The sequence below is a fragment of the Amblyraja radiata genome, chromosome 6, assembly GCF_010909765.2.
Source record: "Amblyraja radiata isolate CabotCenter1 chromosome 6, sAmbRad1.1.pri, whole genome shotgun sequence".
Classification (NCBI taxonomy): Eukaryota; Metazoa; Chordata; class Chondrichthyes; order Rajiformes; family Rajidae; genus Amblyraja; species Amblyraja radiata.
Window position 1 is genome coordinate 86621782 of NC_045961.1, and position 18568 is coordinate 86640349.

Sequence of the window (18568 nt, forward strand, 5' to 3'; positions counted from 1 at the left end):
CACCCTCCTCTCCCCTTGTTCATCCTCTTTCTCATTCACCCTCCCCTCTCCTATCTCATTCACCCTAACCCCTTCCCTCCCCACCCTTATTCAACCACCCCTTCCTCTCCCTTTGCTCATTCACCTTCTCCCTCCTCATTCACCCTCCCTCCTCTCCTCAATCATTCATCCTAACCACCTTTAATTCCTCAATCACCCCACCATCTCCTCCCTCATGTCCCTGTTTCCCCTTCCCTCATTCACTGCTTCTCCTTCCCCTCCTTCACCCCCTCCTTCCTCATTCACCTCCTCCTCTCCTCAATCACCCATCTCTCCTCTCCCCATTCACCATCTACCACCCTCAGTCACCCTCACCTCCCTCATTTATCCCACCCACCTCTCCCGCATTCAACCCCTTTCCATTCACTTCTTCCCTCCCCTCCATCACTCACCCCTCCACTATTAACCCTCTCTCCTTTCCCCTCCCCATTCACCATCTCCATCCCTCTCCCTCATTCACCTTCTCCCTCATTCACCCTCACCCTCCCTAGTCCAACTTCTCCCCTCTGTCGTCTGCCCACTCCCTTCCCTCCCTCTATTCACCATCCTATCCCCTCCCTTTGCCTTCTCAATCCTTTCCCCTCGCATCCCTCATTCACCGGCTCCTTCTGCTCCCCTTCCTTCTCTCATTTATCCATCCCTCCACTCCCTCATTCACCCGCTCCCTCCCCTCCCTCATTCACCCTCCTTCCGTTTCGTCATTCACCCTCTTCCTCCCTCTTTCACACTCCCTCCTCTCCCCTGCTGTTATTCACCCTCCTCTCATTCACCTCCTCCCTTCCCTCATTCAGCCCCTACCACTCCTCTGCTCTCATTCACCCCTACCCCACACTTCCCTCATTCACCCCCCCCTCATCACCATCCCCATAAGTCCACCATCCCCCATCACCCCCCACTCTCTTCCATGCCCCCCGCCCGTCCCCTATTCACCCCCCCTCATTCATCCTTCCACCTTCTCCCCCCTCATCCATCACCTCATTCACCCCCTTCCTTCCCCTTTCCACCTTCTCCCCTCCCTCATTCACCCCTCCCCTTCACCGGCTTCACCCGCCCACTCTCACACTAACATCCCTCACCTGTTCGCTGGGGTGGGAGATTGCAATCTTCACGTGGTCCGCAAATGCAATCAACCTGGTATGCACAATCAAATAAGATCAAATAGAACAAGTTGGCTTACAACTTTTGGCTGTGCACGCCATACGCAAGAAGAAGACCCGTTCCCTCATTCAATTAGTCACTCTCCCACTCCCTCAATCACCTCCAGTCTTCTTCTGTCACCATCCTTCTCAGTTTTCCCCCACACTCCCTCTCCAGTTGCCATCGGGGGGGACCCGAAAGCTGCAAAAAACATAATTTTTTTTTGTGTGTTTTAAAACATTGCGGGACCAGGGTTTGTTTTTAGAAAGAAGGTAGACACAAAATGCTGGAGTAACTCAGCGGGACAGGCACCATCTCTGGAGAGAAGGAATAGGTGGTGTTTAGGGCCGAGACCCTTCTTCAGATACTTCGTTTTTAGAAAACTGTGTGTTGACCTACAAAATAAATGCAACATTCCTGTGAAGGGGGAATAAACGGAGATGTGCAAATGTCGGGATCTCTCTCTTTCCCCAAACACATCCTGTGCGTGAGTTCGCAGCTTTATCCTGCGCTACTTAATCGAAGGGCGAGCGGACAGACGGACGAAAGCAACGAGCATAGAGTGGAATAGATGACATTTCGGGTTGAGACCCTTCTTCAGACTGAGTCAGGGGAAAGAGGAACAAGACATATAGACGGTACTAAGGACAAATGAATGGAAGATATGCCTATATCTCCCGTTTCTCTTTCCCTTGACTGTCAGTCTGAAGAGTGGTCTCGACCTGAAATGTCACCTATTCCGCTCTATGATCGTTACTTTCGTCCGTCTGTCCGCATGTTCGCTCGCTCTTGGTGCCGGCGCTTCTCCCCTCAGACTCCGCCAAACAAACACACACACACAGCATGTCCGGCAGATCGGTGCGGGCCGAGACCAGGAGCAGGGCGAAGGATGACATCAAACGGGTCATGGCAGCTATCGACAAAGTACGGAAATGGTAAGGAGGAAATTTAAAAAAAAACACCCGAAGGAAATAGATGTTTAACAAAAAAAGGCGATCGTTCTGTGTCCGTGTCGGAGGGGAGGGGGGGGGGGGGGGGGAGGAGAGGAGGGGGGGGGGGGGGGGAGGAGAGGAGGGGGGGGGGGGGGGGGGAGAGGGAGAGGGGGGGGGGGGGGGGTTGAGTGGGTGCAATATTTTCTGGAGCTCCTTCCTAATGGCAATATTTTTCTTTTCACAAATTCATTTCACTTGCACTTTATGTGCAATGTGGTGAATAAAACCGTATTGTATTGTATTGTATTGTATTGTGTATGTTCACAGTTAATAAGGAGGACTAAGCAGGACTGACAAAATGATCACCTGCAGCTGAGAAACAAAAAGCTGATTTGTGTATGAAGACGCCATGACCAAAGCAAAGATACTAGAGCGGAGACGAAGGTAGACAAAAATGCTGGAGAAACTCAGCGGGTGCAGCAGCATCTATGGAGCGAAGGAAATAGGCAACGTTTCGGGCCGAAACCCTTCTTCAGACGGAGACGAGCGCCGGTTACTACAATGGTGCTGAAGCTTACCCATGACGCTACTACGGCTTTGTCGTCCAGGGAGCGAGCTATAGGATCTTTGGTTGCCATGGTTTCCTCTGGCCCTGCGTCGCGTCGCGCCGCGTCACGCGGTCGCGGGGTGATGACGCGTGCGGGAGCAGGAGGTCGTCATGTCGTTTGTTGTGGACTCCGTCATCATGTTCTCCTCGCAGGTCAGTAGCTGGGATCGCAGGCCCAAAGCAGGCCGGCGCTGCCGCTTCCCCCAGTGCCCTGTGCCGAGGCTCACACCCTGCGTGCATCTGGTCAGCGCCATCCTCGGCCACTCGGCCCCATTCTACCGCCTCCCCCCCCCTGACCCGCCACCGCTGGGTAACCAGGCCTGTGGATGCCGGCGCACTCTCCTCCTACTGTTCAAGAAGGAACTGCAGATGCTGGAAAATCGAAGGTATGCTGGAGAACCTCAGCGGGTGCAACAGCATCTATGGAGCGAAGGGAATAGGCAACGTTTCTGGCCGAAGACTCAGGCTGAAGAAGGGTTTCGGGCCGAAACGTCGCCTATTTCCTTCGCTCCATAGATGCTGCTGCACCCGCTGAGTTTCTCCAGCATTTTTGTGTACCCACACTCTCTTCCTATGTTGGGAACCTGGAGAAATCATTCAAGCATGGTTCACGGAGTCACAATGTGACTCACATAGCACGGAAACTGTCCCTTCGCCCCCCCCCCTCGTTCATGCCGACACAGATGCCTTTCTAAGCTCGTCCCACTTGTCCGCTTTTGACCCAGATCCCTCTAAACTTTGCGTAGGAACTGTAGATGCGGGTTGACACCGAAGGTAGACACAACATGCGAAACAGGCACCATCTCTGAGGAGAAGGAATGGGAGATGCTGCCTGTCCGACTGAGTTAGTCCAGCATTTTGTGACTATCTTCCCTCTAAAGGTTTCCTATCCATGTACTTTTTAAACTTTGTAATTGTACTTGCCTTTACCATTTCCCCTGGCAGCTCATTCCAGCACTCTACTTTTCCCTGAGTAAAATAGTGCATTTTCTGGAATTATATCAATCAGATCTTGCATAATTGGTCTTCCTACCAGACTCTGGCAGCTCATACCCAGCACTCCCTGTGAAAAGGTTGCCACTGAGGTTCCTTTTAAATCTCCCCATCTTATGCCATTTAGTTTTGGACTTCCCTATCCTGGCGAAAAGTACAACCATCCACCTCATCTATGTTTCCCATGATTTTATAAACGAATGCAAGGTCACCTTTCAGCATATTTTGCTCCAGGGAAAACAGTCCCAGCAGTGGCGGGGCTTGTGATGGAAGTCAATATCACTAACAATTTCTCCTGGACCAGCTTTATTGAAGTAATGACCAAGAAAGCACATCAACGCCTCTACTTAATTAGAAGGCAGATTTTGGCATGTTCCCTACAACTCTCACCAACTTCTACAGGCATGATATTCTTCCGATTTTTTTTCTTTTCCTAACAATGAATCAGATTTTTCAATTTTTTGACACAGTTTAGTTGGCAAGATCGTAAAATAAGAGGGTGAGGGTAAGAGAGTCAGTGGAGGTACCAGTCTGGAGGTGGGCTAGCATGAATCATTGTGATTCATGATGGAAGTCAGCAAGGTCACCCAGCAAGGGGGACACGCGGGAGACCGTGGGTGGAGGGAACACAACGATGCTTTTTGGCTACTGCTGAGATCAGCCCGGTGGCACCTTGCTAGCTGTGACGGTTTGTCGGAGGCAACCGGAGAGCAAGCGGGTGAGACACGGGGCCACGAATGGGAGCCCGGGCTCGGGGTGACCGGGATGCCCGGACAGCTCAGACGGGGGTGATGGCTGCAGGGAATTGATCCCCTCCCCCTCCTCTCTTGTGGGGAAAATCAATAAATTAACACAACAGTGTTTTGTGTTTCCCATATGGAGCTGCGACAGGAAAGGGAATGGTACCGGCGATGATAGTGGGGGTTAGAGAGATGCGGGGCCCTACCTTCCGGGCAGCGGCTACCCCCTCCCCTTTTTTCTGTTTATATTGGGAATTTTTGTTTTCATTGTTATTGGCAGAGGTTTTTAGTTTTCTACCTTCTTAGCGTTGTAGATGTGACATCAGTGTATTGTCAGTTAACTGTGCCTTGCAGTATTGTGCATAATTATGCGAGATGGTACCTTTCTAAGGTGATGTGTAGGTTTTACTATTGTATCCTTTTGGCATCTACAAATAGCTCATTTAGAAATTCAGGTAACATTTTTTATAAAGATTTTTTTAGCTGTATGAAGTCAATTATTTAATGAAATATTTATCTTTTGGGGGTTAATTTACTGGCTATGTGTAAGAAAAATTCTAAGCTTCTGTTATGTAAACTACCAGCAGAAAGCTTATGAATTACTTTCAATTTATTGAAAATGCAGGGGCCCCCTGGACCCCAACCGGGATGCTGCCCCTGGACCCCGCTGGGGGCCTAGCCGGCCTCTAGGACCCCCGGCCAATACTTCCTACTTTTTTTCTGGAGGTGAATATCATGCCTGCTTCTACAGATGTACCATAGAAAGCATCTTATCAGGATGCATTATAGCTTGGTCTGGAAAGGAAATGCAGCGAATTGTGGACGCAGCCCAGATCATCATACAAACCAACCTCCTTTCTATTGAAGGTACACAAAAATGCTGGAGAAACTCAGCGGGTGCAGCAGCATCTATTGAGCGAAGGAAATATGCGACGTTTCGGGCCTTCTTCAGACTGATGGGGGGTGGGGGGGAGAAGGAAGGAAAAAGGGAGGAGGAGGAGCCCGAGGGCGGGGGGATGGGAGGAGACAGCTCGAGGGTTAAGGAAGGGGAGGAGACAGCAAGGGCTCGAGTCTGGGTAAGGATGTGATCGTACAGTTGGAGGGCAGGGGGGGATCACAGAGGGTGTGCAGTTAGAGAGGAGGTTGTGAAACTGTCTCCGGAGAGAGGAGGAAAACTTCTTCAAAGTAGGCATACCTTGAGGAGATATCGCAGTGGAGTAGACAAAGTGTTCAAGAAGGAACTGCAGATGCTGGAAGATCGAAGGTACACAAAAATGCTGGAGAAACTCAGCGGGTGCATCGGGCTCCTCCCTTTTTCCTTCCTTCTCCCCCCCACCCCCCATCAGTCTGAAGAAGGGTTTTGGCCCGAAACGTCGCCTATTTCCTTCGCTCCATAGATGCTGCTGCACCCGCTGAGTTTCTCCAGCATTTTTGTGTACTTCCTTTCTATTGACTCCGTTTATACCTCACGCTGCCTTGGCAAGGCCAGTAACATAATCAAGGACTAGTTGCACCCAGACCACTCCATCTTCACCATTCGCCCACCAGGGAAAATGTATAGAAGTGTGAAAACGCACACTGCCAGATACAGGGACAGTTTCTTTCCAGCTGTTCTCAGGCAACTGAATTATTCTCCCACAACCGGAGAGCAATGATGAACTACTTTCATTGGTGACCCTCGGACTACCTTTGATCGGACTTTGCTGGCTTTACCTTGCACTTAACATTATTCCCTTATCATGTATCTATACACTAAATGGCTCATTTGTAATCATGTTTTGTTTTTCTGCTGGTTAGCATGCAATAAAAGTTTTTCACTGTACTTCAGTACACGTGACAATAAAATAAACTGAAACTGATTGGTATGTCTGCTGTTGATCCCCTCAACTTCAAAAGGCAAAAGCAGAGTGACCCAACAGTACATTTCAGCAGTGGAGCACATCAAAGTAGGCATACCTTGAGGAGTACTTTTCAGCAGGTGCTCTTTATTGACTTTACGATCCATTGCGGAATTGCTACCACTCTACTTTTCCCCAAGTAAAAGGGTATGCTGCTGAAATTGTATCATCAGATCATACAAAATTACCATTTATCTTGTTACCAGACTCAGACTTGCCAAACTTTGACTTCTGAGGCCTGAAGCTAGGGTGACACCTGTGCATCATTAAAGGAGTGTCACTCTGTCAGATATGTCTTGAAAATGAAGTTAAACCAAGTTTCTGTGTGTTCTGCTAAGAAGAAATATATATTTTTTAAATCTTGTAACTCTACTGCTTTCTCCATGAGGTGTCATCATCAATGTCCCCATCACAAAACAGATGATCACATTTCTGTTTGCAAAAAGCTACAGATAGACATAAAATGCTGGAGTAACTCAGTGGGTCAGGCAGCATCTCTGCAGAAAAGAAATAGGTGACCTTTCGGATCAGAACACTTCTTCAGACTGAAAGATAGAGAAGGCCAAAAGAAACAGAGCCGGCAACAGATGACATCAGGAAGGGTGGAGTCCATAATGGCCCATTGTTGGCTGGGTAAGATGTGCTAATGACAGGGATACAAGGATCTGAGCAGTGGAATTAGTAGGATATCTAGTGTCTGGGAGGTGGGGGACACATGAGGTGGGGGGGGGGGGAGGGCGGGGTAAGAAATGCAGGAGTTAATTGAAGTGAGAGAATTCAATGTTCATACCGCTGGGTTGTAAGCTGCCAAAGCAAAATATGAGGTGTTCCTCCAATTTGCATGTGGCCTCACTGACAGTGGAGGAGGCCCAGGTCAGTATGGGAAGGGGAGTTAAAAGGTTTGGCAACTGGGAGATCGCCTAGCCCAAGGCGGACTGAGCGTCGGTGTTCAGCGAAACAATCACCCAGTTTGTGCTTGGTCTTGCCGATATATAGGAGCCTACACCGGGAGCACCGGATACAGTAGATGAGGTTGGTAAAAACAATACATTGGGTGCCAGGAAGTGGAATTAACTTAGTTTGTTCTGTTGACAGCAAGGCTAAAGTGGCTTGCTCTTGTTCCATAAATGTTCATGATTCCTGATGCATAAAAGCTGGGTGCAGCAGTTCCTGTATCAGTGAGCTTGGCTTCAGCACCACAAGGACCAAAATTCTACAATTCACTCACAAATCTCTTTCTGTCTTTGTCATTTATCTCAGTAATTAAACCCGCATAATTGATCAAATGTTTAGTCTGTTCCTAATGAGAATGTTTTTATGTATTAAAAGCTAAATGTAAGTTATTGATTTTGCGTGGTTTTCACGTAGATAGCCAGGAGAATGGCATTGATCTAATTATATTCCAGTGTACTCAAGGCAGATCTGTCTCTTTTCGCCCTCTGGACACTAATCGCTTTCAAATTTGCAACTTCTATCCTAGCCCAAACCATGTCCTGGATTCTCTGTTTGTATCTCTCCCTCCTTCAGGATGATCTTTAAACCTCCACTCTCCACCCCCAAACCTCATCCATAGCATTCGATGCTCACAATGTGGCCTCCTCTATATTGGTGCGACCAAGCATAGACTAGCTGACAGTTCTGCAGTGCATTTACACTCAGTCTACATCTGCCATCTTGAGCATCACGTTGTGTGTCATTTCAACTCCCCTTCCCATACTGGCCTGTCTGTCCTCCGTCTTCTCCACTGCCACGGTGAGGCCAAGGGCAAACTGGGAGAACGGTGCCTCATGTATCCACTAGGGTGGCTCACAACCCAATGATATAAACATTACATTTACCAATTTCAGACAATCAACATCCCTTAATGTTCCTTTTCCAATCCCACCAGGCCACTCAGTAGCTCTTTTCCTTTGATCACCTTTTTTATTTCCTTCTCCAACCTGGTTCTATCTGCATTTGATCCCTCAATTATTTGGGTTCACATCACTTACCAGACTCTGTCTCACCATTCTCTCTCACTTTTATATACTGGCCATTCTTCCTTTACATTCAGTCCAGAAACAGGGCCTCAACCTGAAATGTCGACGATCTCCATGCTTTTACAAATGCTGCTTGAGCGGGTGATTTCTTAGTTTAGTTCTTGTGCTCCAGATTCCAGCATCTGCAGGCATCTGCTGTCTTCATTGACTAAGCTGTTGGTCACCTGTCCTAACATTCCCATGCCCATTCATTCTGGTCCTAAATATTGTTTGGATATAACACCTGTAATGCGTCTTGAGCCATTTGCCTTTGCTAAACAATACAGTATATACAATTGTTGAACTATTTTGGTGCTCCATTGTAACCGGATATTTAAATTATTTTTTTCCTCACCAGGTACTTTTTTTTGGCTTTGGATGGCTTTTCTTCATGCGCCAGTTATTCAAGGACTATGAGGTAAATTCCCCAACACTAAAATTCACACTGAGCTGTAGATAGTACTGAACTGCACGTATCTTGGTTAGACCACAAGCTCAGCTCCGTGGACAGCTGTAGACATCGGGTACCTCGGTTAAACCACATGTAGAGCACACAGAGAGCTATGTATAATGAACATTGACCACACAGAGAGCTTGGTATAATGAACATATAAAATCAGTCTGAAGAAGGATTTTGACCCGAAACATTACCTATCCATGTTCTCCAGAGTTGCTGGCTATGAAAGTGCAGGAGGACAATGTGAAGAATAAAGGCTCGCACACAACCGATGGGCAAAATGAATTTATACCAGGTCGTTAAGCTGGAAAGTGTGCAGAGAAGAAATACGTGGATGGTGCCAGTACTCGAGGACTTTGGTTTTATAGACAGGTTGGGCAGATTAGGACTTTATTCCTTGAAGAGTTGGATGCTGAGGAGTATTCTTATGAGTGGGTACAAGATCATGAGGGGACAAATGGGGTGAATCCACAGTCATTTACTCAGAGTAGGAGACATAGGTTTAAGCTGAGTCGGGAAAGATCTAATAGGAACCCAAGAGGCAACATTTTCACACAGAGGGTGGTTGGTGTATGGAACGAACTGCCAGAGGAGGTAGTTGAGGTAGGTGGTATAATAACATTTAAAAGACATTTGGACAGGTACATGGATAGGAAAGGTTCAGAGGGATATGGACCAAACATGAGCTGATGGGACAAGCATAGATGGGGCATCTTGATCTCCATGGACAAATTGGGCTGAACAAACTGTTTCCATGCTGTATGACTCTGACGAAAGCATGATGCACAGGCCGGAGCTCATTTCCTTAGTTCTCTGTTAACCACTGTGACGGGCTGTGCCATTTTGGTATCGAACCGTTGTTGGTCAGGCTCGAACTCTTGCATGGACCAGGCTTGACCTGGGCCGACCAATCATGCAGTCATGAGGGCGGGCCCTCGTGGGGGTAGAGAACAAAGGATTTGGCGGTTGGAGTTTAACTCGTGTTTGCTCACGTTAAATATTAACTTGATCCGAGCGTGAGCGACAGGGCTGTATCGGTTAATTATTCAACGGAATGTTTACACAACGCATGAACCTCTACAGTGGTGACCCCGATGATCCAAAACGGCCTATTTTGGATTTTATCATGTTTGCAGCCGACAACCCAGATCAGCAAAACACAGTTTCGATCAAACTGCCCACTTCCTGGACATCACAGCCCCACGTGTGGTTTGAACAGGCTGAAGCCCAGTTCCACATTCGCCAGATCACTGCTGATGCCACCAAATGCTACTACATGGTCAGTGCGCTGGACCAGGACACTGCCGGGCGCCTAATCGATTACCTTCGCCAGCCACCAGCCGACGACAAGTACAAGGGCCTCAAAACACTCCTCTTGCGCACTTTCGGTCTCAGCAGCCGCAACAGGGCAGCCAAACACCTGCACATGGATGGCCTATGTGTCCGCAAGCCGTCCGTGCTTATGGATGAAATGCTCACATTGACGGATGGACACAAGAACTGCCTCCTGTTCGAACAGGTTTTCCTCGAGCATATGCCTGATGACATCCGCCTGCTCCTCGCGGACGACAATTTCACCGACCCCCGAAGGCACGCACGGCAATGAGGCCAGCCACGAGCGACACCGTCAAAGGTAAGTGGTGCTACTACCACCAAATATGGGGTCTGAGGCCCGCCGATGCCAACCATCCTGCACACATCCAGGAAATGCCTCGGCCGGACGCCAGTAGTGGCTACTGCCAGAAGCATCGCCTCCTCTGCACCTGGGACCGTCATTCGGGGCGGCATTTTCTCGTGGACACGGGAGCAGAGGTCAGTATTTTGCCCCCATCGGAGGCTGACACTCGTTCCGGAAAGATGGGACCTTCTCTGGCCGCAGCCAATGGCAACAACATCAAGACGTACGGGGTCCGCACAATCCCACTCACCTTCAACGCCTATCACTTCAATTGGCCCTTTACTATCGCCGACCTCTCCCAACCGCTACTGGGCGCCGATTTCCTCCTGGTGCACTCCCTGCTGGTCGATGTGACAGGACAACGTCTCGTCAATTCTGGGATGTTCGAGTCGCTCGCCTTGAGCCACGCAGAATTGACTGCGCCACATCTTGGCTCGGTGACCTTCTACGACAATGAGTATGCCTGGATCTTGGCCGGTTTCGCCGACTAACCTCACAGTTCACAACGGCCAGCCCAAGCATAGGGTAGCAATGTTACAAAATTTTGAGATTTTAAAAATCAAGTCTGTAATTTATCCCATCAGATAAAGCATAAAAATAAGTTTAATTTGACACCTAATTCACTTTCATATCTCAAGTATTTAAAAAGTTATGGCCATTTTCATACTGGGAAATGAGCATCTTGTTCCCTATTGATTTTCTATGGACATAACAAAAAAGCTGTGATCGTGAACAGTCAAAAGCCCATAACTTTCTTAAAAATTAAGAGAACTGAATGAAATTTTCAGTTATCATAGATTGAAGCATTCTGAAACAAATATAAAATAATCTTACTTGGATGACCTGAAATTAAAGCATATAATTAGTTAGTTACCTAATTGTAGCTAATTTCAGACTTCAATTACTAGATCTAAACATCTATCCATTTCTTAATAAATGATTAACATTTTTAAATAGCCTAAATGTCCAAATAATATTCACAAATAATTCACAATAAAACATGATTTTTAAATCTCATTTACATTAATTTATAGGCCAAATGGAAGGAATTTAGTGTTTAATTGCTGTAAATAAATGCCCATTTAAATCAGCTTTCCAGTGGGTCCCTGTGGAACGCGCTGGTTTAGAACGTTCACATTGCGGTAGATTTGTGCCCCAAATGCCGAGAAAAATACTGCGCGATATAATGGGCCCAAATTGAGCTACTCGCAATATTAAACTTAGTATAAAGGGATCTTTAGAAGCCCTTTTTAATGTAAAAATATACAACCTAACTTCTGCTATTTGCTTTATGAGACCCTGCGGTTGCTGACGGTCGCGGGTTTAGAGATTGATTTTTAAACTACTATAACTATTATTCAAGGCCTTTAAACCTAATAATAGCTTTTGCGACGGGGTCTTCCAGCGATTTTTCGTTAATAATTAACTAGGCTGAACATTTTCGATTGGAACAGCTTAGAGAAAATCGCGTTTTAAACCCGCCCCCTCTAAACGGCGCCAAAATCGCGCACACCCTCATCAGCAGATCTTCAACGACGCTTCAGGTAGGCTTTGCAACATACCTACATAGGGTGAAGCACCATATCCCCACCACCGGACCGCCACTCCATGCACGCGCACGCAGGCTGTCCCCCCGACAAGCCCCAACTGGCCAAAGATGAGTTCCGCAGGATGGAGGAAATGGGCATAGTGCGCCGCTCAGACAGCCTGTGAGCATCTCCACTTCACATGGTCCCCAAAGCTGGAGACCCTGTGGGGACTACCGCCATCTCAACGACGTCACAACTACTGACCGATACCCTGTCCCTCACATCCAGGACTTCACGGCCAATCTGGACAGCACCAAGGTTTTTTCCCAAATCGTCCTGATACGTGGCTACCATCATATTTCTGTCCACCCAGACGATATCCCCAAGACGACTCTCATCACCCCATTTTTGAGTTCCTATGGATGCCTTTCGGCCTCAAGAACGCCGCCCAGGCTTTCCAACAGCTCATGGACACAGTGTGCCGCGGGCTGGACTTCGTGTTCATTGACCTCGACAACATCCTCGTTGCCAGCCGCTCTGGCCAGGAACACCGTGCACACCTCCGGCTCCTCTGCCAGCGGCTCAACGTGCATGGCCTGGCCATTAACCTTGCCCAGTGTTAGTTTGGCCTCCCTTCCATCAGTTTCCTCCACATTAACCAGCACGGTGCAGTTCCGCTCCCGACCAAGATCGAGGCCATTCGCCAGTTTCCGAAACCCTCTACAGTGAAGGGATTCCAAGAGTTTGTCGGCATGGTAAAATATCACTGTTTCATGCCAGCAGCCGCCAGGATCATGCAACCGCTGTTCAAGGCCCTGGCCAACATGCCGAGAGAGCTCGTTTGGGACGATGCAGCCACGACCGCTTTTAACAACGCCAAAGAGGCAAAGGCAACAAAGATGGTACATCCACGGGCCAACGCACCAACAGCTCTCAGGGTGGACGCATCTAGCACAGCCATCGGTGGAGCGCAGGAACAACTGATCAATGGAAGCTGGCAGCCCCTCGCATTTTTTCAGTCGTCATCTGACCCCCCATCTCGAGCAGAAATACAGCGCTGTCGATCGGGAGCTCCTCGCGCTCTACCTGGCCATCCGGCATTTTCACTCCTTCCTTGAGGGCAGGGGTTTCACAGCTTTCACCGACCACAAGCCACTCACGTTTGCCTTTGCTAAGGTGTCTGATTCCTGGTCATCCCGGCAGCAGTGCCACTTGGCCGACATCTTCGAGTACACGACTTGCGTCCAGCACATCGCAGGCAAGAACATAGAAACATAGACATAGAACATAGAAAATAGGTGCAGGAGTAGGCCATTCGGCCCTTCGAGCCTGCACCGCCATTCAATATGATCATGGCTGATCATCCAACTCAGTATCCTGTACCTGCCTTCTCTCCATACCCCCTGATCCCTTTAGCCACAAGGTCCACATCTAACTCCCTCTTAAATATAGCCAATGAACTGGCCTCAACTACCTTCTGTGGCAGAGAATTCCACAGATTCACCACTCTCTGTGTAAAAAATGATTTTCTCATCTCGGTCCTAAAAGACTTCCCTCTTCTCCTTAAACTGTGACCCCTAGTTCTGGACTTCCCCAACATCGGGAACAATCTTCCTGCATCTAGCATGTCCAACCCCTTAAGAATTTTGTAAGTTTCTATAAGATCCCCCCTCAATCTTCTGAATTCCAGCGTGTACAAGCCGAGTCTATCCAGTCTTTCTTCATATGAAAGTCCTGCCATCCCAGGAATCAGTCTGGTGAACCTTCTCTGTACTCCCTCTATGAACAACCAGGTCACAGCTGCGTTGTCCCATACCGCCATCCACTTCCACGTGTGCACGTGCCCTCACTGTCCACTGGATCGCCTGCTTTGGTGCGTTGGTGGACATCCCCTCGGACAGGTGCGCGGGTCACCTCCGAGTAGTGGTCAGCAATGGCCCATCTGCTTGATGCTCATCTGAACAGCACTACGGCCTACCACCCGCAAGCAAACGGCCTAGTGGAGCGTTTTCACCAGCACCTAGAGGCCCAGCTCACAGGCCCAGACCGGATGAATGAGTTGCCGTGGGTCCTGCTGGGCATACGCAAGATTCAAGGTTCAAGGTTCAAATTTATTTGTCACATGCACCAATTAAGGTAAATTGAAACGAATTACCATGCAGCCATACAATTAAAAAGAACACCCAATACACAATAGAATATAACCTAAACATCCACCACATCATTCTTCACTGATGGAAGGCAATACAGTTCAGTCAATCTTCCTCCTTTGTTCACTCGTGGTCGCCGCTACGGACGGCCCCATGTACAAGCCCTCTGGTCGGGATGATCGAAACTCCGACGACGGGACAGATCGAACACACTCGCGGCTTGGAATTCCCGAATCGGCCACTTCCTTACCAGAGACCGCGGCTTCAGGATGTTATTGGCCGCCGGCCGGTGGTCGGAGCTCTTCTCCGGCGATCCCTGGCATGGGATCCCAGGCTCTGGATGGTAAGACCGCACCACGCTCACGGCTAGAAGCTCCGCAGACCATGGCTCCACGATGCCAAAGTCACCAGGCCAGCGATCAGAGCACTCCTTTCTGGCGATCCCCGGCAAGGGATTGCCCCGCTCCGCGATGGAAAGTCCACGCTGCGCCTGCTGCTGAAGCTCTGAGCCCGACTCTGGGAAAGGCCACTCCAAGCTGTCAGGCTGCGAGGGGGGGCGAAGAAGCGACATGGAAAAAAGTTGCAACTCCGTCAAGGTAAGATGACTGAAAAACGGTTTCCCCCTACCCCCCACATAAGATGCCGAGAGACATTAAAACAAACATTTGGACATACTAAAAAAACAAATAAAAGTTGAAATAACAGACACGCTGCGGGCGAGGTAGCTGACTCGCAGTGCCACCCGATGGGAAGCACTGCCCCGAAGGAGGACCTGGCAATTTCTTCGGCCGAGCTGGTGAACAGCGCCCCGCTTATGGTCCCAGGGGTCTTCATCCCAGTGGCACTTGGACATCAGGAACCGACCATGCTGACGCACCGCCGAGGGTCATGTGGCAGGCTGAGCCATTTTGGTATCGAGCCTTTGTTGGTCGGGCTCGAACTCTCGTGTAGACCGGGCATGATCTGGGCCGACCAATCGCGCGGTGAGGAGGGCAGGCTGTCGTGGGTTTAGAGAACAAAGGATTTGGTGTTTTACTCGTGTGTGCTCACGATCGACGGCACGGTATTAGTTAAATATTAACTTGATACGCACCTGAGCGACAGGGCTGTATAGGTTCATTATTAAAAGGAGTATTTACATAACGCATGGACCTCTACACCACCTCAATTTATTGTGAATGCCTTCTTTTTCCACATCTGATTCAGTGCTCTCTTCAAAATGCAGCGGCATTCCTTATTATATATAATGTATTCCATTATAGGTATTCCTATAATGCCAACTCTCTTTTTTGTTGTAGGTCCGACAGTATGTTGTCCAAATAGTTTTCTCAGTGATGTTTGCTTTCTCCTGCACTATGTTTGAACTCATCATCTTTGAGATTCTGGGTCTTTTAAATAGCAGGTGAGTGTATCCTTTATTGTAATTGCATAGGTTTAAACCTCCCAGTCTGCTCAAGAGCATCCTTTTATAGTTGAGTTGTATACAAAGGATAGCAGAATTCCTTAAAGACTTGATTTGGAATTAATTGTATTCTGGTTACATCTCAAGCACAACAATGCAAAAAGATACATTTTACCTCACTTTTATTTACATCGAAAAATGTTTTGCTTCAGTTTTTAGGGTAACCCGAGGCAATTTGTTGATTAAGTTACTTTGAAGTGTACAGGGATGGTATCCATGCTACAGAAGGGTTCTGTTCGTGAGAACTCAGTAAACTCAATTTTCTATAAATTGGAAATGACCATAGAAACATAGAAAAATAGGTGCAAGAGTAGGCCATTCGGCCTTCGAGTCAGCACCATCATTCAACCGTTTAAAATCAGTACCCCTGCTTTTCCCCCCGTATCCCTTAATTCCTTTAGCCCGAAGAGCTAAATCTAACTCTCTCTTGAATACATCCAGTGAATTGGCCTCCACTGCCTTCTGTGGCAGAGTATTTCACAGATTCACAACTCTCTAAAAATGTTTTTCCTCATCTCAGTCCTAAATGGCCTACCCCTTATTTTTAAACTGTGACCCCCTGATTCTGGACTCACCCAATGTCAGATGCAGGAACATTTTTCCTGCATCTGGTCTGTCCAATACTGTAAGAGTTTTATATGTTTTGATAAGATACCCTCTCATCCTTCTAAATTCCAGTGAATACATCCCAGTCGACCCATTCTTTCATCATATGTCAGTCCCGCCATCCCGGGAATTAACCTGGTGAGGCTACGCTGCACTCCCTCAATAGCAATAATGTCCTTCCTCAAATTAGGAGACCAAAATTGCACACAATACTCCACAAGTGCGGTCTCACCAGGGCCCTGTACAACTGCAGTAAGACCTCCTTGCTCCTCAACTCAAATCATCTTTCAATGAAGGCCATCTTGCCATTAGCTTTCTTCAGCTGTACCGGCATGCTTACTTTAAGTGACTGATGTACAAGCATGCCCAGGTCTCGTTGCACCTCCCCTTTTCCTAACCTGACACCATTCAGATAATAATCTGCCTTCCTGTTCTTGCCACCAAAGTAGATAATCACATATATCCACATTATACTGCATCTGCCATGCATCAGCTCTCTCACCCAACCTATCCAAGTCACCCTGCAGCATCATAGCATCCTCATCGCAGCTCACACTGCCACCCAGCTTTGAGTCATCCGCAAACTTGGAGATGTCACATTTAATTCCCTCGTCTAAATCGTTAATTTTCTATTGTAAATTACTGGGGTCCAAGCACCGAGCCTTGCGGTACCCCACTGGTCACTGCCTGCCATTCTGAAAAGGACCTGTTGAAGAAGGGTTTCGGCCCGAAACGTCGCCTATTTCCTTCGCTCCATAGATGCTGCTGCACCCGCTGAGTTTCCCCAGCAATTTTGTGTACCTTTGTTAATTCCTACCCTTTGCTTCCTGTCTGACAATCAGTTCTCTATTCATGTTCTTACCCTCCCCCCAATATCATGTGCTCTAATTTTGCGCACTAACCTCTTGCGCGAGACCTTGTCAAATACTTTTTGAAAGTCGAGATACACCACATCGACTGGCTCTCCATTATCCATTCTACTTGTTATATCCTCAAAAAATGTCAGATTAGTCGAACATGATTTCCCCTTCATAAATCCATGCTGACTTTGACTGATCCTTTCATTGCTTTCGAAATGCGCTGCTATAACATCTTTAACAATCGACTCAAGCATCTTCCCCACTACTGATGTAAGGCTAACTGGTCTATAATTCCACGTTTTCTCTCTCCTTTCTTAAAAAGTGGGTTAACATTAGCTACCCTCCAGTCCACAGGAACTGATCCAAAGTCGAGAGAACGTTGGAAAAGTATCACCAATGCATCCATGATTTCTATGGCCACCTCCTTGAGTACTCTGGGACGCAGACCATCAGGCCCTGGGGATTTATCTGCCTTCAGTCCCAACAGTTTACCAAACACCATTTCCTGACTAAGACTAGGCTTGTATTCACTGGAGTTTAGAAGGATGAGGGGGATCTTATAGAAACATATAAAATTATAAATGGACTGGACAAGCTAGATGCAGGAAAAATGTTCCCTATGTTGGGCGAGTCCAGAACCAGGGGCCACAGTCTTAGAATAAAGGGGAGGGCATTTCAGACTGAGGTGAGAAAAAACTTTTTCTCCCAGAGAGTTGTGAATTTATGGAATTCCCTGCCACAGAGGGCAGTGGAGGCCAAATCACTGGATGGATTTAAGAGAGAGTTGGAGAGAGCTCTAGGGGCTAGTTGAGTCAAGGGATATGGGGAGAAGGCAGGCACGGGTTATTGATAGGGGACGATCAACCATGATCACAATGAATGGCAGTGCTGGCTCGAAGGGCCGAATGGCCTCCTCCTGCACCTATTTTCTATGTTTCTAATATGGACTCCCTTCAGTTCCTCCCTCCCACTTGGTCCCCTAGTATTTCTGGGAGATTGTTTGAGTCTTCCTTAGTGAAGAGAGAACCAAAGTACTTGTTTAACTGTTCTGCCATGTCTTTGTTTCCCATTATAAATTCAACTGTCTCTGATTGTAAGGGACTTACATTTGTCTTCACTAATCTTTTCCTTTTTACATAGCTAAAGAAGTTTTTAGAAACATTTTTTATATTCCCCACAAGCTTTCTTTCATGCTCTTTTTTCCTCCTCTTAATTAACCCCTTTGTCCTCCTCTGTTGAGTTCTAAATTGCTCCCAGTCCTCCGGTTTGCTGCTTCCTCTGGCCAATTTATACGTCCATTTCAAAGACCAAAGGAACACCTAAAAAGTGAGATGCCTTCAAAAGTGTGATGTTAAGAGTACAGATAATTTTAAGGAAAATCAAAAGAGATTTTCTAAGTACATTTTAAGGGAAAGAACTAGAGAAAGAATAGGGCCCCTCAAAAACTGAAGCAGTCGTCTTC

The 18568-nt window shown here is 47.7% G+C and overlaps 1 protein-coding gene across 2 annotated transcripts in view; it reads left to right on the forward strand.

The window, feature by feature from the left end:
- The first annotated feature begins 2782 nt into the window (after positions 1-2782).
- The window catches only part of LOC116974536 (Golgi pH regulator), a 65725-nt gene continuing 49939 nt past the window's right edge, over positions 2783-18568 (forward strand). Inside the window, exons 1-3 of one of the 2 annotated variants that reach the window (XM_033023111.1) lie at positions 2783-2868; positions 8723-8782; positions 15477-15580. In XM_033023111.1, the coding sequence (XP_032879002.1) occupies positions 2827-2868; positions 8723-8782; positions 15477-15580 (206 nt within the window). In that variant the 5' untranslated portion in view covers positions 2783-2826. The remainder of the gene's footprint in view (positions 2869-8722; positions 8783-15476; positions 15581-18568) is intronic. The other variant, XM_033023110.1, reaches the window with a different exon arrangement.